The following is a 27,127-nucleotide window of genomic DNA, read 5'->3' on the forward strand; positions in this document are numbered from 1 at the left end:
CACTTTGGACATCCTAGGACGAGTGTTAATGACAGAGCTCTCCTGGGGTCTGACTCTCAGCGTTTTATGTGTGCGTCACTGACCGGCACGACCATTGGATGCAGTACTTGCAGTGAGCCTGGGTATGACCAACACTGCTCCTGTGGAGTCAGTGTTTCGGACTTTGTGTGGGAAATGCTCACCAGCCACCATGCACTGCAACTGAGAAGGCAAGGGGAAGCTGAGAGTATCCAGCCGGGCAGGGCTGGCTTTGCCTTCCTGAGTGTTTTCAAAAAGACTGTTTTATTTTAAAACATGCACAGGGTTGACAGGAACGACTTCAACTGCACGGAGGGGTCACTCTGATCACCTCTTCCTCTCTGCTGTGTCCATGGGCCACGAGATGCGGCTCATGAGGATGTGGCTCTTCTTTTCCATTGTTTGTGGTATCTTCTTTGTGGTAGTAGTTAGTTACATGACCAACCATCTGGCGATTATTAAAGTTTCGCGGTGGCAGGTTTTCCTACCGGCGTCTTACAACCTGAGACACACAAGAGACATAGCGACAATCATTGTCTTCTCTTGTTCCCTGACCTTGGCGAAAGACTGGGGTCTGCTCTGCAGGTATGGCAAACACCGAGACAGCCAGCGGGGCACAGGGGAGCGTACTGCCCACTCCAGCTGCTGCCCACAGGAATCCCCATTCCCCTCCAGATCTTGCCTGAGTTTCAAAGTGCACTGTTATTGGGCATGACATACATGGAAGATTGATTCTGACAAATGGGCTGACCTCCCACCCACATCAACAATTCTACTACTCTTCCCCCGCTCCTTGGTCACTCTCCTTCCATGGCCCAGTCCCCAGTCCTACTTTTCCTACTGCCTCCTTCCCCCCCCAACGCATCTACCCAAAGCTCCCTCATGCAGTCCTAGCATAAGATTAGATACAAAGATGCTATTGGTAAGAATATCCATACTCAGCGATATAATGCATATTCAATATAATCCACACATACACACACATTTTTTGGTTGGTTGTAGGGCTTGAACTCTGGGCCTAGGCCCTGTCCCTTAGCTCTTCAGCTCAAGGCGAGCACTCTACCACTTGAGCCACAACTCCACTTCTGGTTTTCTGTTGATTAACTGGAGATAAGAGTCTCATGGACTTTCCTGCCTGGGTTGGCTTTGAACCACAATCCTCAGATCTCAGCCTCCTGAGTAGCTAGGATTATGGACATGAGCCACTGGCTTATGTTAGTATCTCCTCTTCTGAAATCACCCATTATCTCTGTTAACAGTGCTCTGCTCACTCAGGCAGGCACTAGTGCATATACACAGAGCCTACTCTCTATACAGGGACCTTCACTTACATGATGACAGGACCTAGCACAAGGGTGAGTGGTCCTCTTACAGCTATACACTAGCTGGAGCTATGCATCCACAAAGTCTGTGCTAACATCTCTGGCCAGGACAACAGAGCAAGACCCAGGACTAGAGGAGAATCTCGCCACAGACAGCCACAAGGGATGTGAGCTGCACATCCAGTCAGTGCTCAACTCTGACCCCAGTCCTTGCCAAGACCACAGAGAGGGAAGCAAGCAAGAATCAGGACCAGTGCTTGCCACAGCCAGCCAAGGGATCCACACCCCATTCACACACCCCTCTCTGCTGGGACCAGAATCTTTGTGTTGTACAAGTCTGCCCATTTTATGACTATTGTGTTTTCTTGCTTAATTTTCTTTGCACTTTCTCTTTAGTTTCCTTGAGAAAATTCTAGACTGAATAGTTCTGTTTATATAAGAATAATATATATTATTGTTCCTTTTGGAGATGTAGCATAACCCTCTTGCTCTAATATATTCATAAACACGTTTATCAGAGGACGCTGCACTCACCAAGCATTTCTTCTAATCTGGTGGTGGCAGATTCCTGCACACTAAATATGTAGCCATCGTTTCTGAAGGAAAGAACAAGCTTCGTTACTGCACAGATCGGGGTGAAAAACAAGTTCTGCATGGATGGGTATGTTGTTCCCAATCCCACAGCCCATGGCGTTTTACTTATGCAGGCATCTGCAGCACTGGGAAACCCTGGTCTCGTCTCCTAGGCTTTGTGCTTCCTTCTCCTGACCACACTTTATGCTAGGTACATTTGCTCCCGCAGGAAACCACCAATCACCCACTCACCTCCCCTCACAAACATGTTCCCAAGTCTTTCTTATAGTTTCTATAGGTAGGTCAGAGCACTTGTTCCTATAGTTCCTACCCTCTTCCCTTCCTCCCTCCCTCCCTCCCTTCCTCTCCTTCCCTTCTTCTGTCCCTCCTTTTTTCTTGGTGCTAGTCTGGGGCTTGACCTGAGGGTCTGGGCATTGTCCTTGAGCTTTTATGCTCAAGGCTAATGCTCTACCACTTGAGCCACAATGCTTTTTTTTTTAGTGGTTAACTGAAGATAAGAGTTAGTTGTTTTGTTTTTGCTACTCCTGGGGATTAATGAACTCAAGGCTAGGGTGCTGTCCCTTAGTTTCTTTTACTCAAGGCTAGCATTCTACCACTTCCACCACAGCAACACTTCTGGCCTTTTCTGTTTATGTGTTACTAAGGAATGGAATGGAACCCAGGGATTCATGCAAGCACTTCACCACTAAGCCACATTCCCAGCCCTGGAGATAAGAATTTCATGAGCCAGACACTGGTGGCTCATGCCTGTGGAATCCTAGATCTGAGGATCTGAGGATCAAGGTTCAAAGCCAGCTGACCAAGAAAGCCCATGAGGCTCTATCCAATTAACCACCAGAAAACCAGAAGTGCTACTGTGGCTCAAAATGGTAAAGTGCTAGCCTTGAGCAAAAAAGAGCTCAGGGACAGAACCCAGGCCCAGAATTCAAGCTCAAAGCCAAAAAAAAAAAGTCTCATGGACTCTCCTTGCCCTGGCTTGCTTAGGAACACAATTCTCTGATCCTCTGATCTCAGCCTCCTGAGTAATTAGGATTATAGGTGTGAACCAACAGTGTCCGGCGTGTGTGTGTGTGTGTGTGTGTGTGTGTGTGTGTGTGTGTGTGTGTGTGTGTGTGTGTCCGGTGTGTGTGTGTGTGTGTGTGTGTTGAGCTCCATGTCTGACTTTCTACTCATGGACTTTTCTGCCTAAGCTGTTCTCAAACCTTGATCCTCAGATATAAGCCTCCAGAGTAGCTAGGATTAGAAGCATGAGCCGTTAGTGCCCAGCTTAGTACTTCCCTTCCTGCCTAGGTTTCACGTGGTACAGGATTTTCAGGTAGTTCACACTGACTGAATGACTATAATGTGTGGAAGGGTAGGCGCCACAGTGCATTTCCCATACATCTCTTTAAGTTTTTCAAATAGTACTTACACCTTCCTCTTCTCTACCACACCAAGTCGCACAAAAGCTGCTAAGGCATTTTTCTGCACATCAGAAGACAATACATCGTAACACTGAGAGGCACCTACAATGAGGAACAGAAAGGGTTAGTGGATTACTTTCATTCTCACCTAAAAGAAATCGCCAGACTGAGTTGTAACTGACCTTGATCGAGAAGCTGGTTTGTGAATCTCCTAACTGCAGCCAAGTACTGTTTCTCAGTGAAGCACTCCTCCTCTTCATCCAAGAGGTATCTGCAAATTATCTGATTACGAGAGGAGTAGAGAGGGTAAAATAGTCAAGTCCAGTAAATGTACTGCCTAGAATGTACATCTCCAAGGTCTGAGCAGGAAAAGCAGGAGAGTTCTTAGGACATCTCATTTGAGTTTTTATTAAATTTTACAATTAGAAGAAAGTCTGGAGCTGAGTATTGGTGGCTCATGCCTATAAGCCTAGCTACTCAGGAAGTTGGGATCTGAGGATCAAATTCAAATGAATATGAGACTCGTATCTCCAATTATCCAGCAAAGCCAGAATTGGAGCTGTGGCGAAAGTGGAAGAGCACCAGCCTTGAGTGAAAAAGGCCTAATTAGAACATGAGGCCCTTAGTTCAAGCCCCAATTTTTTTTTTTTAAAGTCTGAAATACTATGGACATTTGTTGAAATTGTAGTTCTCATTTTGGCTGGCTATAAGGAAGTTACTTACTACAGCTTCCTATCTCTTATGCCACCTGGGAAGACAGAAGCCAGTTAGGTGTAACTTTGGTCTTTTACTACACCTAACAGTATAGAGCGTGCTATGGTAGAAAGGCAGAACTTCCCTTTACCAGGAATCCCCTGGGCTGATAAACCAAGAGCCCTCTCCTCTCTAACATGCATGGCTACCACAGGTTGCATTTCCTGTGCCCTCCCTGTGGTCCTGGGGCAATTCCCAGGGGGCTTATCATCCCCTCCTTCCTGTCCCCCCTCCCACACACCTGATGAGCACCATCCCCCCTTCCTGTCCCTGCCCCCATGCACTCTCCACCCTCCAGACATGTACTTTCCCTCCCACACTAGCATTTAGTAGCATCAGTAACTGACATTATGAGGTATTCAAGGCTACATTCACTTAGAGCCTACTACGTATCAAACACCCCCAAATCAAGCTGGACATGGCCTGACAACAGGGCCTCATGAGTGGCTATCCTTTCTGGGTACTGAGGTGCTATCTGGTTCCATCCTCCTCCTCAGGGAGACATTACCCTCAGAGCAGAAATAAGAGCAGAGTTGGAGGGACAGTATTTGATATGGGGGCATAAAGAAGACTGCAACATTTACGTACCTGGTAACATTCCACAAAAGGCTTAAAGAGTCTCACTAGAAAATCTAACACAGCATCTCCTTTCTTTGTGATGAGGATATCCTTCCCAAAAATCTGTATGGCTTCGCTTTTACAAAGCAGGTAACAGCCTTCCTCAAAGTCCTTCAAGGAAAAAGGAAGCCATGGGCAGCACATTTAGCTACCAGGCACATGAGGATCAGGGCACGCAGTCCCACAGCCCTCCCACAATCACTCTGCCACACACTTGCCCTAGCACAACACAAACACCCATGGGGTCCCGATGGGGTGAAGTGCTGCCTCCTCACAGCCTGTGTCCTGATCTTAAACAGCAAGTGCACACACCAGTCCTAAAATACCCTTGAAATCCAGGCATCCCTCCCCCTCCTTCCTTTTCCCCCCACAGGGAAAGGCAAAGCTGCTTCCTGGCACAGCCCACAGAACGTACAGCTCTACCTGCCTTATTCTACCCCTGCCTGCCTGCCCCAAGAAGCCCAAGAGGCCCTTAGCCAGTCCCCGGAATCTGACTGTTCCCTGTAGTTCACACGCCAGGCAACATCACACTTGATATCCCCACAATGGCGCTGTGGCTGACCAAACAAACAGTGTGCTGATTTCTAAATACTTAACACAACAGAGTTATTTACAGTAGCTGTTTTGGCTGTTCAGAATGACCTTCCTCTTATCAATGTCTACAATATTAGCTAAGCCTGACCAGGAATCACAGCGATGTCTGGTGAGTTGTGGGCATCCTCATGTCTCATTGTGTTGCGAAGGGATGGACTCACACTAAGTGAGACACTGAAATCCAGATACATACTACCCGAGACACACCAAAATCCAGACACATGCTACGTGAGACATGCTGAAATGTAGACAAACATTACCTAAGACACATGCTGAGACATGCCAAAATCCAGATGCACACTACCCGAGACACACCAAAATCCAGACACACGCTACATGAGACACTCCCAAATCTAAGCCTGCAGCCTCGCTGTCATCTACTGTCAGGACTTACCCTGAGTGTGTTTCCTGGAAGGAATATGAACTCATCTAAAAACACATCACGCAGGAAGCGGAAGCAACTGAAGACATTCTCTGCAAAGAATCCATTACATGAAATCACAACTTTGCTTTCCACCATTAGGGCATACCGTGAAGCCCACGACACCCCGGCGGAGGTCCCAAGAGGCAAGCTGTTACCCATGTAATGGGGACACCAGCCCCAGCCTCACCCACAGCATCTGCATGCCACTGAAGCTCTCGGCAGGGACCCACCCTCCACCCCTGGGTGCCCAGCAGAGCAGGAAGGGACTTGTCCCTGTTTCCCTCTACAGCCCATCCTCTACATCTTTGCTACGTTTTTAGCATGCTGCCTGCGGACTGTGGAGGAAGCAGAACCACCAAACACTGCTGTGGCACCCACAGTGGTTCAAAGTCAGACCTGCACAGACACTGGTAGAACTTCTACCCTCATGTGACTCTCCTGGGCTCCCTGTCCAAGGGTTTTCAGGGGACCGGGGCAGACACTGCGGCCTTCAGCCCAGGCTCTTTCCAGAAGCACTCTTCAGCAGCCCACCTCCCCAGACCTCAGCTCCCCAGGGCACGTGCTAACGAGGCGCTGCCCACCTGCTCTGGGGTGAGGAACCACCAGAGGGTAAGAACTGGGCAACTGCTCACTGGCAGCACTCACTATCCTTCATGATAGAAAGTTTCCAATAAGGGATTTTAACTCTTCCTAGTTAAAAAGATTCTGCTTTTGTAAGACAAGGTCTCGCTGCATTGCATAGCCTGTCTAACAATGTGGGCAGGTCTCCTGACTTAGACTCCCAAGCAGCCGGGACTACAGATGTGGGACAATTGCTCCCTCCGATTCTAAAACTCTAAGCAGATGGCCACGTATTTAGGGAACAAACCTAACTTCTTCTGAGTGTAAAGCCCGGTCCTTGCTGGCGTGTGGGCTAAACAGATGTGGCCGCACTTTACAAGGCTCCAAACACTGCTCCCTTCATGGAACTGGAAGGCCAGGCCTCTTCCGAATTTCAAGGTCACACTCCAGAAAGTTACCTTTCCTGAACCCAGGTGTCATCTGCAAGGCTACAGCTACTAAGGAAGGACGGAGAAAAATGTTGAGCAATTGGTTCCTATAAGCTGAGCACATAAGGAGGGTGATATGCTGGACGAGGAGGCCGTCAACCACTTCCGAGTCTTCCAGCTTCATGTGCAGAGCCACCTGGTCTCCAACAAGGCTGACGAGGTTGGAGTGCAGAAGAAAGCTGGACTGGATAATTTCTTCTGGGGGCTTGTTATCTACACACAAGACAGTGGGGGTGGGGTGAGCACCCCGGCCTCCTCTGCCCCACCCTGCTCTCTCCACAGAGCTGGCAGTTGGCAGCAGTGTGGTTTCCAAAGGCCTGTGACAATCCAGAACCACTTCCCACACCCTGTGGAGCCCAGTGCAGGGCCATAGCCTGCAAGACTGCTAGCCACGGGCTTCCCGCCTCAGTGCCACCCTTGGAACACACCTGCAGCAGCGCCTGCCTTGGTGCCAGGCACTGACCCTTAGCTGGCCCAGCTCAGGTTCTACACTCTCTCTCTCTCTCTCTCTCTCTCTCTCTCTCTCTCTCTCTCTCTCTCTCTCTCCCCCTATGCGCGAACCCTATCCCTGGGAGCTCCGGGGCCCTCACAGTGCAGAGCATCCACCACTGGTCTCCACCCCACAGCCCTCCCCTCCATCTTCCAGGGACCACCTGGCCAGCCCTGTGTTCTGGAAGGACCCAACACAGGAGGGCCCAGTGTGAACACCAGGTGCCTGACTATAAAACCACGAGCTAGGTTTAAACAGAAAGTATTTCCAGCTGTGCTGCACAATTTTAAATGAAATTGTAAATGTGAGCTCACCATCCTTATGGCACCCCAGTTCCCAACACAGGGTTTGTAAGTTCCAGGGCATTTTCACCATGCCAACTTTATGTATATCAAACCCTGTAAGGCCAGCCTTCAACTCCTGATCACAAGGGAGGCAGACAGGGAAAGCCTCAGGTCACCACTCTCCACTCTGCTGCAGTACTCTATCCTCAAGGCTGAGGGTCCTGGAGGGGAACTGACTTGAGAATGGCTAGTCTCTGGTGGTCCCTGGCCTGGGCAGCCCATTGTGAGTGGGACAGCAGACGAGGGTTCTGCACCTCGTTGTCTTACGCAGGTTTTCAGGTCTGGGACACAGCATGAGGGCCGTGGCTGCAGCTCAGTGAACAAACACCTGCCCAGCCAAGGCCCAGCCCCAGCTTCACCTGGGCACCAGAGCCATAGGAAGCAAACACACTCGTGTCGCTGTATCACACACGTACCGGGCCACAGGAGGAAGCCTCCAAATGCCTGGGCCACGCCCTTCAACCACAAAGTCTTCTCTATCAGAGCATCAAAGTCCATGGATGGCCGGTTCTGAAGCAGAACAGCAACTACCAGGGCCCAGGGGCTCAGAACCAGGTTTTCAATTTGCTGAAGCTGTATCTTGTAGGCAACTTCGGCAACAAAGGCATGCATGTCCTCTGACTGTCTCTGAGGGATGCACCTATGAGGAAGGCACAGGACACGTTACACTTCTGCTCCCCCTCAGAAGGCCTCTCTTCTGCTTCTGCTCCCCTTAGGCCTCTCATGCTTCTGCCAACCATGTTCTCAAGCCACAGGCAAGAACGTTTCCCTGCTTTGCTACATTGTCATCTATCCGAACATCTACAGAGCCTTCTTAACATGTGACAAGAAATGCTAGTAGTTGCCATTCTAGGCAAAACAAGGATTCCTTGTTAACAGGATGCTACTTGCCTGCTGGGAACATGACCGCCTCTACAAACCCTAGCCTGTGGACTACTAGTGCACTCTGCTGTCAGAGCGAGCTGTGCATGGGAGGTCACTCAACTATGTGCCACAGGTGCCTGCCCCAGCCTTGGCCGACAGCCTGTTCACACCGAAGCCTACATGGAACACACACTTAGCTGGGTATAGCAGAGACATGCAGGGGACACACAAGCAGCTACAAGAAGGAAATGACAGCTAACACAGGTGCCTAACCTGTAACACCTGGTCAGGCCCACGCACACTCAAGGAAGGCTCAAGAGGAAGGTAGCAAATGCTACCTTCTGCTTTCTGTGATCAGGCTAGCTGCCAGCTAGGTACCTGTGATGAGGGAATCGCCAGAGCTCCTGATGGGCCTGGCTGGGCACTTGATTGCCTGTCTCAAGTGCCCACACATACTATCTAAATACAAACCATAAACCTCTAAATAAGAAAACATGTAAGGATGCCCTACAGCATGAAAGAAGTCCTGAAGGCTCAATTTGTTTTCCGGAGCTGGGACTCAGCCAGCCCACCTCTAGTGCCTCACCCTGTGACATGCACCTGTTAACAACAGCACCACAGCTTCCTGGCCTCCCAAGGATGACATCTTCTACATACATATCCTGCTGGCCTTTTTTTTTCCCTCAACACAGGGCTTGAACTCAGGGCCTGGGCACTGTCTCTGAGCAATTTCGCTCAAAGCAAGCATTCTACCACTTTGAACCACAGTTGCACTTAGTTTTCTGGTGGTCAGTTAGATATAAAGAGTCTCACAGACTTCCCTGCCTGAACTGGCTTTGAACTGTGATCCTCATATCTCACCCTCCTGACTAGCTAGGATTATGGTGTGAGCCACTGGTACCAGGCTTCATACAATTCTTCCTCAACTGAACCTTTCCATTGACAAACATAATATGACATGACTTCCTTGACAATGTGTGATATGAACGCAGGTAAAACAATGTTCAGCCTCCAGAGTCACCATTTATTTTGTGTGAGCCAGCACTGAATCTCCAACTCCTTGGGTGCTGTCCCTGAGCTTTTTTGCTCAAAGCTAACACTCTACCACTGAGTCACAGCTCCACTTCCAGCTTTTTGGTGGGTAATTGGAGTTAAGAGCCTCTATGCCTGGGCTGACTTTGAATCAAGATCTTCAGATCTCAGGCGCTTGAGTATGAGTAGCTAAGGTGTCAGTAGCACCCGGCACTGTACTTTTGGATTTTAATCCCATTTCTCTGTCAAGTATTAAAACACAGGCACTGCACCTGGGGACTAAGTTGTATGGATTCCGATTCATCCGCCCGGCTGCTAGAGACCGAAGAGACATGGGGTCTCCAAAGTACACATGGATGCTCCCAAAGTTCTCGGAGAGAACCCTTCTGGCCTTTAGCAGCCCCTAGAAGACACCAGACAGCAGAGAACAAAAGGAGCACGTTTGTAAGTCAGATGGTGGATATTCTCTACACTCAAAGAAAACAAGTTTGGCTCTCCTCACGTACACTTGTAGATTCTTTCGGTTTAGGAACTCCTAGAAGCTCATAGGCATAAAGACTTTCTTCCAAAATCTTATCATAACTGATGCTAATTGGGACAAGGTAGGTATCAAAAACTTCTCTTTTAAAAAATGGTTCCATCACAATGCTCAGGAGACCTGCAAACACAGGGAGAAAGGCTGTCATCATGCACACCCGAGGGCAGGGCACACAGATACGAAGATCCACAGTGAGCAGGCACAGTAAGCCCATAAAGAGTTCCATCAACAGTTATGTTTACAAAGAACAAGACTGTCTTGCAAAAAATAAGTTGAAAGCATTAAGTTCTACTTAGCAGGATAATGACAGCATACTGAAAGCCTTCAAGTTTACCATCTTTCTTCCTAGTCTGTAAGCCACCTACCAAATTTAGGAGTCAAGGTCTTGGCAGAACGGCTTCTTGTCCCTTCCAGGAAAAATTCAACAGGAGCATAACCATTCTTCAGGAGAAAAAGCAAAGCACAAAACGATTGCCTACTCTCAAAATAATACATGCTTCATTGCCTATTCTCAAAATAATTACATGGTTTTGTTTTGTTTTTTTTTGGAGGGGGGGGTGTTTCTGGGTATGGAGCTCAGGGCCCTATGCATGCTGGGCAAGGGATCTTCCACCAAGCCACACTCCTAGACCCATAAATGTTTCTTCTGATTTTTTCTTTCCCATGCCTCCCTCCACCCCAGCCCCTCACCATGGCAGGCAGACACAGCGCAGAGACACGGCTTAGGGTCGGGGTCCGGGAGGGTGGGCGGAGTAAACTGCTAAGAGGTCCGTTCAGACATTAAAGAATTTAAACAAGCAAGCAGAGCTGGAGTTATCATTGGCATTTACCCGCAACATCGTTTTTACGTATTCTGAGAACACAGCCCAGTAGAGTTTATTGCCACCAAAGGTACGCCTCATGAAAAAGGCCCCGGACATCCGGAGCAGCTCTCCAATCATCTTCATGCCTAGGAAGTCTGGGAAAACAAAAGCAGAATTAATTTATTAACAGTGAAGTGTCCCATAAGGATTGCAACCCAAGCACTGCTACAAATTTCATGCATGTGAGATGCTACCAATGATACTGATAGACTTCCTAAGACTCAATCCATAGAGACATTTGAGAGAACTGTGTGACGGATGCCTGTTGGATGGTGACTGGTGTCACTCTGAGCAGGGTGGGGGGAGGGGAGTGCTGTTAACTTATTTGCGTTAACAATCTGATTTTGAGGAACCCATCCTACAGAAATAAAAGCACTGATATAAAAGTATATTTCAACATGGCAGGCACCATGCCTATAATCCTAGCTACTCAGGCGTCTGAGATCTGATGCAGTTCAAAGACAGCTCAAGCAGGAAAGTCTGTGGGACTCGTATATCCAATTAACCACCTACCAAAAACAGCCAGATGTGGAGCTGTGGCTCAAGTGTTAGAGCATTGAGTAAAAAGGACATTGCGTGGGACACACACACACACACACACACACACACACACACACACACACACACACACACACACACACACACACACACACACACACACACACACACACACACACACACACACACACACACACACACACACACACACACACACACACACCTTCACCCAGACCCCTAGTATACAAACACCTAGATGGGAAAATTTATGTTATGTGTATTTTACCACAATTAAAAACATATTTTAAGCTCTATTTGTTAACCTAGAGGGATAACCACCCATATATTATCAAATAAAAAGGCCAAGGGAGGGCTGGGAAGGTGCCTCCGTGGTAGAGTGCTTGCCTTATATGCATGAGGCCCTAGGTTCGATTCCTCAGCACCACATAAGCAGAAAAAGCCAGAAGTGGTGCTGTGGCTCAAGTGGTAGAGCGCTAGCCTTGAGCTGAAGAGCTGAGGGACAGTGCCCTGGCCCAGAGTTCAGGCCCATGACCAACCCCCCCCCCAAAAAAAAAAGGCCAAAGGATTTTGCTTGTATATTATCCGGATTAAAAGCGCTGGCTTCCAGGGAGAAGAGGCTGCAGCAACTCTTCAAGTTCTTCAGTAGTTTAAGAACCACTACGCTCACCAGTGTGGATGGTACAGTTAACAGGAGGTAGAGGACAGACAGTACATACCCACCCCTGCTGCTATCACGGGCACAGGCAGGTCGTAGCTGTACAGGAGGAAAGACAGCATCAGGAAGTCAATGTAACTCCGGTGGCTAGGCAGCAGGACAACGGGGTGCTCCTGGATGGCCTGTTGCAGCTTGGAAAGACAGGTACATTGTGAATCATTTCGGTGGGCAGGCCACAGCTCAAATCAGAGTCCAGAAGGGCAGAGGGAATACTCATCATTTTATCTTCCTTCCTCATACTCACACACTGAAGTGGGTCTGATAAGGTCTAAGGGTTGCTTCAGAGCTCTAGGTCTGCACTTTCACTTAATGGGAGATTACTAAAAACACACACATTATTTATTTCTTTGTTCTTGGTCAGTTGTGGGGCCTGAACTCTGGGCCTAGGCACTGTCCCTCAGCTCTTCAGTTCAAGGCTAGCACTCTACCACTTGAGCCACAGCTTCACTTCCAGTTTTTTTTTGGTTATATGGTGCTGAGGAATCGAACCCAGGGCCTCAGGAATGAAAGGCAAGTGCTCTACCACTGAGCCACCTTCCCAGCCCCACTTTAAATTTTTTTAATATGTTTAAGTAGCTGTACAAAAAATTTCAACCCCATAAGTCAGTATGTGAGTACAATGTCACCCCTTCCATCTTTCTCCCTGTCCCTCTCCACACTGTATGTGTACAGAACACGTATCCATTAATGTGTTGCCTGTGTCAGCTTGGTCTGCACCTAAACAATGATAGTTCATGGAAGGATCCCACATAAATCAACTTAGAAAGCCTTGCACTGGGTTTTGTCATAGGAGAAAACAGAGCTGCTCTCAGAGATTTTTTTTTTCTCGGTCATAGGGCTTGAACTCTGGACTGGGGCACTGTCCTTGCACTTTTCAGCCCAAGGCAAGCACTCTTGAGCCACAGCGCCACTTCCGGTTTTCTAGTGGTTTATTGGAGGTAAGAGTCTCACAGACTTTCCTACCCGGGCTGGCTTTGAGCCATGATCCTCAGATCTCAGCCTCCTGAGAAGCTAGGATGACAGGCGTGAGCCACAGGGGCCAGGCCCAGAGATTTTGTTTTTAAGAAAGAAAAAGACCTATCAACTATTGGAAGAAAATAAGAGGGACGCAAGAGCCACTGCTGCCCTCCACTGTCCCGAGGGGAGAACAGGAGACACACCTCCACTTAAGCTGTCCTTGCTACTCACAAGGCAGGTAACTGGTAGTCAGCTGACACACACCTTTCAATGGTCCCCAGCCCCAAACATTCTTTGACAGACCCACAGGTTAAGTGGGCAACATGAAAAACAGTCAGAGGAAGCCGGGCACAGGTGGCTCATGCCTGTAATCCTAGCTACTCAGGAGGCTAAGATCTGAGGATCATCATTCAAAGAGAGCCTGGGCAGGAAAGTCCGTGAGACTCTTATCTCCAATAAACCACTAGAAAACTGGAAGTAGTGCTGTGGCTTAAGCAGTAGAGCGCTTGCCTTGAGCTGAAGAGCGCAGGGACAGTGCCTAAACCCAGAGTTCAAGCCCCACGACTGACAAAAAAAAAAAAAAAAAAGAAAAGAAAACAGTCAGAGGAGAAAGAATACTTGACAAAAAAGTAAATGCCAGGGTTAAAGCAAAATGTTTAAAGACCTGAGGAAGGGTGCAAATGGGCTAAGAGTTGACCTGGGAGAAAATGAGCAGCAAAACAAAGAAATAAACACAATGGTTATAGGAAAAGCTCTTCCTTACAGGGGACAACAGAAGTGAGGGAATTATACGGGGCAGCCATTAGCATAATAGGTTTGGGCCAATCATGGAGAATCAGGGCAAGTCTAATGGAAACAGGACACAGTTATTTTCAAGTGCTGCCCAAAGTAGGGTCTTTGCAGACACCTCCTTCACCAGATATCCAACAGTAAAGGGCAGACAGACACCGGCTCCTGAACATACAGACACACAGTTGCCTGGGCTTGAGGCACAGCAGGAGTACGCTCACACCACCTGAGCCGAGTTGTGATCAGTGACATTGTTAAAACCCAGCTCAAGGGCCATTATAAAATAACTGACCTAAAATAAAATAAAATAAAAATAAAGTAAAATAACTGACCTGCTATTTTAAGGGCTTAAGGCGCTAAGGAATCTGAACATAACAGGAGATCTAGGGTTTTATGTTAAACAGGATAAAATAGGTGCAGGAAATGAAGAGGTCTGAACTGCTACTGTCACAGCCAAGCTCAATGCTGTGGTAACTGGAACCTAAGAACATATCCTCACTCACAGGAAAATGTACCAGAGTAGCAGCAAATGGATAAAGGAAATACTAAAGAGCAATCTGTATTGGAAGCAAATACAAAAAAATTTGGCATTGCTTTTGTAACTTTAGTAAACATGTGACTAACGTGCATATAATCTTACCTTTACTAAATAAATCTCAAGTTTGTGGGCTTGTAGAAAAAGAGAAAAGAAAAGTCCTACCCTGAGCATTCACTCCAGTGGGCTGCCCTTGGGCTGCCTGTCACTGGGGGGGAGGGAAGACTGCTTTTAGCCCTCAGTACTCACTTTCTGAATGCCTTCTTCATTCACACACACCTTCGAGAAAATCTGTTTAAAAATTTTACTTAGGACAAAAGCAAAAAACCGAATAGCTCCCAGACGAAGTTTGTGACTCATTTCCTCCAGGATCTCACAGGCTTCCTCTCGGAGGGCAGTGACAGAGAGACAGCATTCCTTGGAAAGCTTAAAAGAAATGGAGAACAAGGATAGGCTGTGAAAGACGAACCAGAACTCCTTCTGTTCAAACCAGTCTGTCAGGTCCCAACAGACCCATGCACATAACTTAAAGATGGTGTGCTGTCTTCATTTAAATTGACACTCATTTTCTGACTTAGTAAAATAAACGATTTTCTTCTCTTCCAACAGAGTCTCATTCAGTAGCAAAGGCTTGCCTTAAACAGAAAAATCCTCCTGCCTTTGCCTCCCAAGTGCTGGGAAGATAGGGCACAATACGAAGCCCAGTGAGGATCATTCTATTTAGACAGATTAAAATCCAGAGAAACAGCTCTGTAGGACAGCATTTCAGAGTAAAGAAATCATTCCCCCTTCCCTTTGGTGTGCTTTAAGTTTCCATTTCAACTGTCTAAAGAAATCTGCTGCCCAGGTCCTGGCCATCATGAAGCAGCTGCAGGAGATGCTCCCAGGAGAGCACTGGAGTGACCTGACTGCCTCAGTTGAACAGGCTGCTGGTACAAAAGCCCCAAACCTTGCCTCCAAGGCTAACGACTGAAACCATGCATCTCACAGCTCATACAATAGTGAGAACAAGTGCAGGCGCTGAGTCAAGGTCACTCAGCTTCCATAGAAGCACAACTTGGAAGGTGGTGTAGTAGAGTCAAGATGGCTCGGCTAGCCTGGCACCTGTGGCTCATGCCTGTAATCCTAGCTACTCAGGAGGCTGAGATCTGAGGACCACCATTTAAAGGCAGCCCAGGCAGAAAAGTCCATGAGACTCTTTTTTTTTAATTATTTTTTTTGGGGGGGTCCGGTCATGGGGCCTGAACTCTGGGCCTGGGCACTGTCCCTCAGCTCTTCAGCTCAAGGCTAGTGCTCTACCATTTGAACCACAGCGCCACTTCCGTTTTTTTTTCTTTTTGCTTATGTGGTGCTGAGGAATCGAACCCAGGGCCTCAGACATGCAAGGCAAGTGCTCTACCACTGAGCCACCTTCCCAGCCTCTCCATGAGACTCTTATCTCCAATAAACCACTCAGAAAACTGTAAGTGGCGCTGTGGCTCAAGTAGTAGAATACTTGCCTTGAGCTGAAGAGCCCAGGCCCAGAGTTCAAGCCCAACGACCGACCAAAAAAAGGGGGGTGGGGCTCAGCTTCAGCAGGAGCTCAGCTTGGAAGGCAGGGCGGGGTGCTGGAGTCAAGATGGCTCAGTTTCAGCAGGAGCATGGCTCAGAGGGTAGTGTGCTAGAGTCAAGATATTTCATATCTTTTTTTCACCGATAATGAAATTCATATGACACTAGCTTAACCACTTGGAGAACAATCCAGTGTATTTAGGACATTCATAAATGTTAGGCAACCTCCTCAGCTATCTGACTACCTATCTCATCTTTGGGTTCAAATCACAGGGCAGGGCCTGGGATAAGCTGTTTCCTCTCACCTATGCCTATTTTACTCACAGGAAACCTCAAACAGTGAGGCTGCCAAGAAGGTTCTTACAACAGGATCAGAAAAGAATCCATACGAGATCTAAAGGAACTGAGGAATGAATGGGTGGGGTGGCACACACAGGCTGCACATACCCCAAACACAGCAGCCACAGCCAGAGAATAACTCCACAATTTGAATGAGAAAAGGGAAGACAAAGACTCAAGCAGAAACAATTTCCTAAGTTGAAAAATCCTTAGGCCTGTTTTTATTATTGCTCCTTTAAAAATACATTAAGATAAGCTGGTGCACTGGTAGCTCATGACTGTAATCCAAGCTACTCAGAAGGCTGAGATCTGAGGATCATGGTTCAAAGCCAGCCCAGGCAGGAACATCTGTAGGAAGTCTGTGAGTCTTATCTCTAATTCCACAAGAAATCAGTAGTGCCGCCGTGGCTCAAGTGGTAGTCAGCTCACCTTGAGCTGAAGAGCTCAGGGACAGCACCCAGGCCCAGAGTTCAAGACCCACAACTGACAAAAAAATAAAATAAAATTAAGATATATCTAACACAAAATTTACAGTCCCACAAATGCAGGCAAGCTCAGCAGACACTTAGCCATGCAACCTGTGGGCAGGGATGGGAGGGGAAGACAGGGAAAGCAAAGGAAGAGGTAACAATGCCCAAAAATATGAAACATAACCCCTCTATATAACACTGTACTAACAACAATAAAATTTTATTAAGATGTGCAGTTCTAAAACATTTTTTTCAGTGTACAGCTGTGTCACACTAAAGCCTTGAGCCCGTCCATAGCGGACAGAGATGTTATGAAAACCAGGCTGCCACATCTCTGAACAAGGCAGATGTAACCACTGGGAGATTATTCCATAGAGGAGCGAGCCTAGAGGTGGCCAGGAAACAGAAGTCAACCAAGAGCAAGTGAGTGAGGCAGACAACACAGCGATCTTCTCGGGCGCAGAGAAGGGCAGGGGGCAGGTGGAAGGGGTAGCAACTAGAGAAGGCACGGGGGTCAGAGGAGGCCTAGTTAACCCCAAAGGAGCACATTAACACGTATGGAAGACCGAGCTGAAGCTGTGTTAAGGGGAGGTTAGTGAGCACAGGAGTGGGAGACTCAGCCAGGGCAGAGGCAGGTGAAGTGAGAGAAGGGGTCCCCACTTCCTGATACAAGAGAAGAACAGGAGTGCTAACTGCAGCCGACCAGAAACGGCTGTGGTCCCAGGGAGCTACCCAAGCCTCCTGCAACGCCTTCCATTTTCTCTGGGGAAGTCAGGCACTGAGGGGAGGGGGGGGTGGTGGAGATGGAGGCTCTATGAGGGAGGTGCTGAGTGGACGCTCACTGGCACACAAAGCCCTCCTGGAACATGTAACTACTCCCATCTATCTCAGTGAGTCTTAACCAGGCTAAGTGGCCTGAATGTTATCTTTTAAATCAGCTCCATTCCACTTGGCTGTACCCTGCAACTGGGAGAGACTAGGACTCGTGTGGCTCCAGTGACGCAACACCTGCCTAGCCAATTTGGCCCCAAGTTCTGATTCCAGGGAGCTTTAAAAATAGGAGAGAGAGAGAAAGACCTGGTCCTGTACCAGCTCAGCCAAACCATGACCTCTACACAGAGGTCACTGCATCATTTTTTTTTTTGCCAGTCATGGGGCCTGAACTCTGGGCCTGGGTGCTGTCCCTCAGCTCTTCAGCTCAAGGCTAGTGCTCTCTACCACTGGAGCCAAGCACCACTTCCAGCTTTTTCTGCTTATGTGGTGCTGAGGAATCGAACCCAGGGCCTCATGCATGCAAGGCAAGCACTCTACCACTAAGCCACCTTCCCAGCCCAACTGCATCATGTTTTTCACTCACCAATCCGACCAAGATAATTATTGAATGCTGAATATATGGCAGCTATGGGGTACATACCAGTGAGAAGACAGACAAAAACTCTTTGACTGTGGAGTTCAGGCTTGAATGATTATTAACCAGTTACATGCCACAGAACAATGTTTTGGTCACACAGACCACAAATGTACATAAGAGCAGTCCCCAGATTGTAACAGAACTGGAAAGTTCTATTGCCAAGTGATATCACTGCTGGGACACCACCCTAGCACAGTGCATCTCTTCTACATGTTGGTGATGCTGACACTAAAAACTCCCTACACTGCCAGATACAAAAATATACCATTAGTGAAGGGCCGGTGGTTCATGCCCATAATTCTAGCCATTAGGAGGCTGAGTTCTGAGAATCCTGGTTCAAAGTTAGCCTGGGAGAAAAGTCTGTGAGACTCCTATCTTTAAAGCAGAATGTAGAGGTGTGGCTCAAGTGGCAGAGCTCTAGCCTTAAGTGAAATAGCTAAAGGAGAGTGTCCAGGCTCTGAGTCCAAGCCCCAACATCAGCGTGCATGCGCGCACACACACAATTACTATGAAGCTATATGCATGGGGCTGCATTGTAGCTCAGTGGTAGAACACTTGCCTGGCATGTTCAAAGCCTTGGGTTCTATTCCCAGCACATCATAAAAGCAAAAACAAAACAAGCGGTTTGCTAACTTTCTAGCAATACCCTCATAGATCACAAGTTTCATTGGGTCTCCAGATCACATCATCCACTCCTATGCTTGACTGAATCTCGTGTTGCTTTCTTCACCACAGGCCTATGAACAACAAACTGTAATTCACTCACCTGCTTAATGACATAATTGATCTCGTCAGAACTGAGAACCATATCCTTAATATCACCAGGCTTGCAAGGGGTAATCCCCTTATAGACCGGAGGCGTGTAGCATTTCATGGCAAATTTCAGGTCACTAGTGTGCCTCCTCTCCTCCAGTATATCTTCAAACTCATCCCACTTTTTGAGCTTTTTCTGTGGATGGGCAAATCAAAGAGGAATGGTCATATTTCATGAATAAGGACAGGCAGGGACTATACTAGGTTTTACCTTTCTTGAAACTTGTTCTACCATGTCTGAACAAGAATGGAATATTAGAAAGAAATGTGTCAAATTGGATCAATAAATTGACACTGAATTAACATGTTATTATAATCATATTTCTGGTGGCTATCTTTGTTGAGCCAGTACTCCTTTGAGAAATTTAGTAAAAATAGCAGAAACAAGACATTAAGCTCTAGAGTAAACCAGTTGAGTCTACAAGGTTTCATCTATCACAATGACAAATTTATCTTGTCTAGCTCTACTTAGCTTTAAAAATCATGACACATATTTAAAACTGCAAACTAAGTTGAATAAAACAAACCTCTTGGGTGCAATGAAAACGAAAAACCACTCAAGGAAGAACTTGCACAGAGCAGTCAGTACTGTTGTGACATCCATCCTGTGGCCCAGTCTCTCCATGCGGCTTCTCCCCCTGCCCGACACTGGTCTTCAGAGAGCTGCCAATAAGGCAGCTAATGTTTTACTTTGTGTGTGTGCACGTGCACATGCGGGTACTGGGGACACTAATTCATGCTCTTCCTTAGCTTTTTCCACTCAAGGCCTGAGCTCTACCACTTGAGCCACAGCTCCACTTTTTAGCTAAGAGTTCCTCAGATTTCTCTGCTGGGGCTGACTTTAGCCTCTTATTCCCAGATCCTGAGTAACTAGGATTAGAAGTGCAAGCCACCAGTGCCCAGCTATTTCAAATTTTTTATTAGCCTCTACTAACTGTACAGTGTGTGTGGGTTTACTATGTTGTTTTCATACATTCATATAACATACCTTGACCATGTTCACCTTCTATTCCTCTTCTCATCCCTCATCCTTTTTAAAAATCTTTTTTTTTTTTATGGTTGTTGTTGGTGGTGGTGGTGGGGCTTGAACTCTAGGCCTGGGCACTGGCCCTCAGCTCTTCAGCTCAAGGCTAGTGCTCTACCATTTGAGCCACAGCACCACTTCCAGTTTTCTGAGTTGTTTATTAAAGATAAGAGTATCACAGACTTTCCTGCTTGGGCTGGCTGTGAACCTCGATCCTCAGATCTCAGCCTCCTGAGTAGCTAGGATTACAAGCGTGAGCCACCACACTGGCTAAACCCTTTTCTTTTTTTTTTTTTTTTTGGTCGGTCGTGGGGCTTGAACTCTGGGCCTGGGCGCTGTCCCTCAGCTCTTCAGCTCAAGGCGAGCGCTCTACCACTTGAGCTACAGCGCCACTTCTGGTTTTCTGGTGGTTTATTGGAGATAGGAGTCTCACGGTCTCTCCTGCCCGGGCTGGCTTTGAACCGCAATCCTCAGATCTCAGCCTCCTGAGTAGCTAGGATTACAGGCGTGAGCCACCAGCGCCCGGCTAAACCCTTTTCTAAAATAACAAAGTCCTTTTATTTTCAGTGCTGGGATTAAGCACAGGGCCTCCTGCATGCTAGCCAACTGGCCTAACACTGAGCTCTTCCTTGTCTAAGTTTTATTTGAAATTGTACAGAAAGACATATGTAGGTGGATTTTTTTGTTTAATGCCAGTACTAGGCTTAAACTCTGGGCCTGAGCACTGTCCTTGATCCTCTCTGTGCTGAAGGCTAGCACTCTACCACTTGAGCCATAGAGCCATTTCTGGCTTTTTCTGTGTATGTGGTACTGAAGAATGGAACCCAGGGTTTCATGTGTGCTAGGCAAGCACTCTACCACTGAGTGACTTCCCAGCCCCGCCTCCCTCCCCCACTTGGAATACTAGGCCACCCAACCCCTTTTTCATTTTTGTTGCCAGTCCTGGGGCTTTAACTCGGGGCCTGAGAACTGTCACAGAGCTGCTAGCACTCTACCACTTGACCAACAGCACCACTTCCACCCTTTTTCTGTGTATATGGTACTGAGGAATTGAACCCAGGGTTTTGTGCGTGCTGGGTAAGCACTCTACCACGAAGCCACATTCCCAGCCCCTTGCTGATTTTTTTTTTGTAGGCACAATTATTTTTATTATTACTAAGTGGTTGTACAAAAAGGCTGTAATTCCAAGTGTTAGGCTGTGACATAAGCAATGCCCCCCTCTCCTTTCCATAAACCCTTTCTGATCCCATAACCATCAACGCCCAACTGTCTGTACCTCTCTGTGTTGCTCCAGGTGCCTCCTCACGGCCTGGCTGTGGCTCTGCCTCCTGGGCAGCCTGCTCTCTTCCCACAGCAACCTCCTTGGCTATAAGTTTACCTTTTCAATCAATCCTTCTCACTGTCATGCACTTTTTTTTGGCCAGTAATGGGGTTTGAATTCAGGGCCTAGGTACTGGCCCTTAGTTCAAAAGCTTGAGGCTGGTGTTCTACTTGAGTCACAGAGCCACACTTTTTGTTAGTTAACTGGAGACAGGGAGTCTCCCAGATTTTCCTGCCCGGGCTGGATTCAAATTGAGATCTAAAGACCCTGGGCTCTGGAGGAGCTAGGGTTACAGGCTACGCATGGGTGGAACCTGGCTTTCCTCATGCACTTTTTTTTGGGGGGGGGGGGGAGAGGTGGTCCGGTTGTGGGGCCTGAACTCTGGGCCTGGGCGCTGTCCCTCAGCTCTTCAGCTCAAGGCTAGCGCACTACCACTTGAGCCACAGCGCCACTTCCGGCTTTTTTCTTTTTGCATATGCGGTGCTGAGGAATAGAACCCCGGGCCTCATGCATGCAAGGCAAGTGCTCTACCACTGAGCCACCTTCCAGCCCCTCCTCATGCACTTTTCAAAGCACAGGTTGCTCCTGCTTATTAAATGACTCTTGTCTCCTCCAAGTAAGATCTAAGCCATTTCCAAATGGGAGTAAGACTTAAGGGGGGTTGGCCTCTCTTCTGGCTGCAGACAGGGCCTGCTCATTGACCACTGTCCTGGTGCACATGCTTCACCTCCACAACCATTACTTCTCCAAGAAGGCTTTCCCTAAGTTCCTGGCGGGCCTCACAGGGCTTCTCTGCCTACCACAGTGTGCTTCCCTGAGCTCTGTCTCCATTAATGTGCAGTTATCTTGAGGTCAGCATGATCCATTTCCTCTTCATCTTTCCAACATTGGGCCATGTGCTGGACTGGAGACAATGCAACACTATCACACTCTTGCTTACAAGGCTGGAGAATATTCTCAAACCTGTTTCTCATTAATAACCTAGTCATATCAGACTTGGATTCAACAAACGACCTTTAACAGCCTATCAGCAAGCTTAGGAACTTCCCATCTGGTGACTCTGGGAGTGACAAGAATCAGTAGGGAATCAAAAAGGAGTAGCTTGCCCAATATCCACAGTTCATTAACCTAGAGGATCAAGGCCACACCTGAGCGGGTGCCCTGGGTGCTTCATGACCTGGCTATGTGGAGATCTAGACAAGTTATGCTCATTCAGGACTCCCCAGGCAGCTGTAAGCTGCCACTCTACAGAAAAGCATTCATTCTCAAACAGTGGAGTTCTGCTGTATGCCTGGCATTGTCGCCTGGGCACTGGGTTTATACAGCGATGATCAAGACAGTTTCCTTTATGAGTAAGTAGTGCATGGTGGTACTAGCTACAGAGAGGGTCATCTACAAACATCTGGGAAACACTGCCATGGCACAGCTTGGGATGCCCTGCTCGGGGCTGCTTTCCTGGCCTCCCCTTGATGCCCAAGCCTCCTAGTTTACTAGGTGTAAGAATGTGCTGGCCCACTAGAATTCATGATCAATTGCTTACTACCTGCCCCCCTCCCAATATCATGCTGTGACCAGTAAGTACTCTGCACGGCTATGCAGCCAGGAGCACAGCACAAGGGGCAGCTCAAGCAAGAAGACCTAACGGCTGCCTCTCCCTGTGCCTCAGTGTCCAGGCCTGTCCATACTGATGGCTGAACAGAGTCCTCCTCCAGCTCTCTCTTGAGTCCTCTGGGGCTCTACCTATTCACTCAGCAGACAGCCCAAGTATACCAGACACGGTAATGCTACATGAATAAGAAAGGTAAGCTGTAATAGTAGCTACTCAAGAGGCTGAGATCTGAGGATTGTAGTTTGAAGCCAGCCTGGAAAACTCTTATCTCCAGTTTGCTACCAAAAAGCCAGAAATGGAGCCTCTGTGGCTCAAAGTGGTAGAGCACTAGCCTTGAGCACAAAAGCTCAGGGACAGTGCCAAGGCCCTGAGTTCAAGCCAGAAATGACCATAAACTCCAGTCAAATAATAGAAAATGCTAAGTTTGGCAATGTGTATGGCCTTTGTTTTAATAACTTTTTACTTTTTAAATTAATTTTTGTATAGCCTTTGTTTTAATAATTTTTTATTTTTTTTAAAATTAATTTTGTATTATCTTTATTTTCTTTTGGTCGATTGTGGGGCTTGAACTCTGGGCCTGGACCCTGTCCTTCAGCTCTTCAGCTCAAGACTAGCGCTCTACCACTTGAGCCACAGTGCCACTTCTGGTTTTCCAGTGGTTTACTGGAGATAAGAGTTTCACGGACTTTCCTTCCTGGGCTGGCTTTGAACTGCAATCCTCAGATCTCAGCCTCCTGAGTAGCTAGGATTACAGGTATGAACCATGGGCACCCGGACAATTTTGTATTATCTTTAAGCAGTTTTACAATGGGGTTTCAAATAGACATGTCAGTTCATGAGATGACCTTTGTTTTTAATAGAAATTTAAATTTGTATAATCCAATCTTTGATTTTTAAAATGTCTGTGTTTTAACAATGGGCTCAGAAACTCCATGCATATTTACAAGCAGCTCTGGAAAGCTAGTACAAGACTGCAGGAAAAGTAAAACCAGCCCTGATGGACTCATCAACTACAAGAGCCTGAGTGCTCCCTGAGGACTCTGTGAAAGAGGGAGGGACCTGAGACTCAGTGCTCCCTAAGGACCCTGTGAGGGAGGGAGGGACATGAGACTCAGTGCTCCCTGAGGACTCTGTGAGACTGAGCGCTCCCTGAGGACTCTTTGAGGGAGGGAGAGAGAGGTGTGAGATTCAATGCTCCCTGAGGGAGAGAGGGAGGGACGTGAGACTGGACTCCGTGAGGGAGGCAGGGAAGGAGGGCCATGAGACTGAGTGCTCCCTGAGGACTTGGTGAGGGAGGGAGGGATGCTTGGGCTGGCCTCCAGGCAGTGTTGTACTCAAAGAGCGCCTAGGAGCATCCAGAGGAGGCAGCTTGCCAACTGCAAGGAGCGTGAAGCCCTGCAGGCACGACTGGTACAGTCAGAGTGCAGCATCACCAGCACCCACACTCTAATGAAATGTTCCGACGGGAACAAGGAGGCACCAGGATCATTCCCACAGATTCTAGCAGGGAGCCAGGACCTAGAGCATAGCTCAGCAGTGGTCACCCACCCCCACACGTCTTCTCACCCCAGGGACTTCAAGCACACCTCTGCCCACTGACAGATGATTGCCAAATCCACACGTTCAGGCCAGACCTTCTTCTTCCCCTCCGCTATCATACTCCAATCTTTGTGTTCAAAAGGCACTTATATATCCAGTCCATAATTCACAGGTTAAAAAATCTCATGCCTGCCAGGCACCTGTGACTCATACCTGTAATCCTAGCTACTCTGGAGGCTGAGATCTGAGGATCACGGTTCAAAACCAACCCAGGCAGGAAAGTCTGGGAAGACTTATCTCCAATTACCTACTAGAAAACCAGAAGTGGCGCTGTGGCTCAAGTGGTAGAGTGCTAGCTAGTCTTGAGCTGAAGAGCTGAGGGACAGCACTCTGGCCCAGAGTTCAAGCCCCACGACCCTCTGCCACCTTCTTCCATTTTGTCACCCCCCTTCTACTCATTATCACCTAACGAATCATTCTCTCCACTCACGGAAGGCAGTGCTTTCCCTACATCCATGCCCTCCAGTCTTCCCCTCCCTTACCTGATGTTCACACCTCAAAAACTCAGCCCAGGTGTTACCTTCTCTCATCCGCCTTCTCCCAGTCCCCAGATAAACCAGGTGCCCTTTTCTGACTCCCACAACATGCTAAAGTCACTGCTCTTATCCCACTTAACTGTAACTATGTGCTTATTTGTAGAACTTCCTGTGCTCTAAGAGGCAACCAGTCTTAAAAGATACCTTAGGCATTCCTAATGTAAACATCTCTAAAGTACTACTTTCAGATTAGACTGTATTGCACAAAAACAGTGGCAAAAGTAAGAACAACCTGAAGTAGTATGAAAAAGTTCAGGCTATCTTGGAAGCAAAGCTATGCAGTTAGAATAGTAAAAACTAGCTGGGCACCATTAGCTCACACCTGTAATCCTAGCTACTCAAGAGGCTCTGGTCTGAGGATCAGGGTTCAAAGCCAGCCTGGGCAGAAAAGTCTGTAAGACTCTTACCTCCAATTATCCACTAAAAAGCTAGAAGTGGAGCTGTGGAGTGAGTGGTAGCCTTGAGTACAAAAGACAGTGCAGAGGCCCTGAATTCAGTACTACCACCCCTCCTCAAAAAAATAGGGGGTGAAGAGTGGAAAGAATAGTAAAGACCGCAGGTAAGGAGAGGGCTGCTGTCCATTGTTGGAGGTAGCAATTACTAAAAATTGCTTTTTGTCACGTGAAAATATTGACAAAAGTCTTATCTTTGAAGAACAACAGGTGAAGCAGGAAGCCAAAAGCAAACTCCTATGTGTAATTCAGTTAACTCACAAAGCAGCTTAATGGGAGAGGCACACAACAGCCCTCTCCTCCCACTTTCCTGCTCTAGAAGCAGTCAGAACACAAGGAGAAATGTTTTCACCAAAGAACTGCCGGCTGACAAGGTCATTGGAGAGAGAAGCTTAAGCAATACACTTAGCTTAAAAGTTCTTAACAGAGAGGGAACTTCTAGAAGTTACCCCATGTCCGATATTCTCTTAGGGAGGAAGGAGGAGGTGTGTATGTCTCTTAGTTTTCCTTCCTTGGTCCTTTCTGTACCAATCAACCGGACACAGTTCTTAGGAACTAATGCTAGTTGCTTGTGTGAGGAAACACATATGTACTGTTTCCTCCCAAAGTGGATAAAGGCTAATTTAGCGGTTAAACACGCACACAGACACCTGTCGGTGACCCTCGCTGCTCAGGAAGCCGGTTCTGAGGCTGGAGCCGGGGCAGACGAGGGAGGGGCTCCGGTCAGCCACCCAAAAGTCTGCCCAACGTGGAGCTGTGGCTCAGGTAGGAGACACTAGCTTCGAACGAAAGCGTAGAGCGAGAGAGGTTCCGGCCCGGAGTTCGAGCTCCTGCAGAGGAGCAAGGCCCACATCAGCTGCCCCGGGAGTGTGAGACCCTAAGGGCGATGCGCCGCCGCCGCCTCGCGGGCCCGCGAGGGACCGAAACTCTGCGGGCGATCTACAGGAACCGGCGGGGTCAAGGTCGGCGGGGAGAGAGGCCGGACGGTCCGGCCCAAGGGCGGCGAGCAGGCGCGCACGCAACTTGCACACGTTCCAAAGCTTCGCGGGGCTCGGGCCGGCCAGGGCGGCGGGGGGGAGTGCGGGGTCGGGCGGCCCGCTGGGCCCCGCCGCCGGCCTGGGCCCCGCGAACCCGCGGCCCTCCGGCCTCGCCCCTCGGCCGCGCCCGGCTCGGGGCCCGCAGGCGCCGGGGGGGCGCGGGCGGGAAGGACCCCGAGAACCACCAAGCGGGACGGCGCGACGCGCGGTTGCCGTGGAGACCGGGCCGCGCCCCCTTTCCCCCCGAGGGCCCGAGCCGCGACCGCCGGCCTACCGCATGCAGGAGCACCACCGCGCCGGGGCCGGCGGAGCCGGCGGAGAAGCCGAGGTCGGAGAAGTGCCGAGAGTCCATGGCGCGGCTGTCGTCCCGGGCGGGGCTGGGATCTGGGCGCTACGCGGCGGTGGGGCGGCCGCTGGGGGCGGTTCTTCCGCGCGGGGCGGCCCGACCTCGCCCTGGGCGGCGGCGCCCTCTGCAGCCGCCGCGCCGGACCCCGGGGGCCGCCATCTTAGTCAGGACGGAAGCCGCGTGGGGCCCCAGGGCGCA

The 27,127-nt window shown here is 48.6% G+C and overlaps 1 protein-coding gene across 2 annotated transcripts; it reads right to left on the reverse strand.

Moving 5' to 3' along the window:
* Positions 1–263: 263 nt before the first annotated feature.
* Gnpat (glyceronephosphate O-acyltransferase) lies at positions 264–27,108 on the reverse strand. Of its 2 annotated transcripts, none has more exons than XM_069998151.1 (16): positions 26,858–27,108; positions 18,959–19,141; positions 14,671–14,847; positions 12,142–12,271; positions 10,874–11,001; positions 10,409–10,484; positions 10,012–10,163; positions 9,778–9,908; positions 8,026–8,249; positions 6,746–6,988; positions 5,697–5,776; positions 4,679–4,819; positions 3,520–3,619; positions 3,346–3,439; positions 1,875–1,936; positions 264–520 (listed from the first exon to the last, which is right to left on the reverse strand). In XM_069998151.1, the coding sequence occupies exons 1-16, from the start codon at positions 26,933–26,935 to the stop codon at positions 477–479; spliced, it is 2,043 nt and encodes a 680-aa protein (XP_069854252.1). In that variant the 5' UTR covers positions 26,936–27,108; the 3' UTR covers positions 264–476. The 2 variants fall into 2 exon arrangements, with proteins under 2 accessions (XP_069854252.1, XP_069854253.1); XM_069998152.1 differs by lacking the exon at positions 26,858–27,108 and adding an exon at positions 26,189–26,262.
* Between the last annotated feature and the right edge of the window lie 19 nt (positions 27,109–27,127).

This window comes from Dipodomys merriami, unplaced genomic scaffold (assembly GCF_024711535.1).
Source record: "Dipodomys merriami isolate MVZ:Mamm:240054 unplaced genomic scaffold, mDipMer1.0.p SCAF_51, whole genome shotgun sequence".
Lineage (NCBI taxonomy): Eukaryota > Metazoa > Chordata > Mammalia > Rodentia > Heteromyidae > Dipodomys > Dipodomys merriami.

What these genes read in the sequence shown, in the direction of transcription:
- Gnpat (XM_069998151.1), bottom strand. Translation starts at nt 26,935, where the DNA reads ATGGACTCTCGGCACTTCTCCGACCTCGGCTTCTCCGCCGGCTCCGCC. An exon ending in ATGAAGAAGGCATTCAGAAA is followed by an intron (nt 12,272 to 14,670) that starts GTGAGTACTGAG and finishes TGTCTTTCCAAG; the next exon opens with CTGCAACAGGCCATCCAGGA. An exon ending in GTGGTAGAGAAGAGGAAGGT is followed by an intron (nt 1,937 to 3,345) that starts GTAAGTACTATT and finishes TCTTTCCTTCAG; the next exon opens with AAACGATGGCTACATATTTA.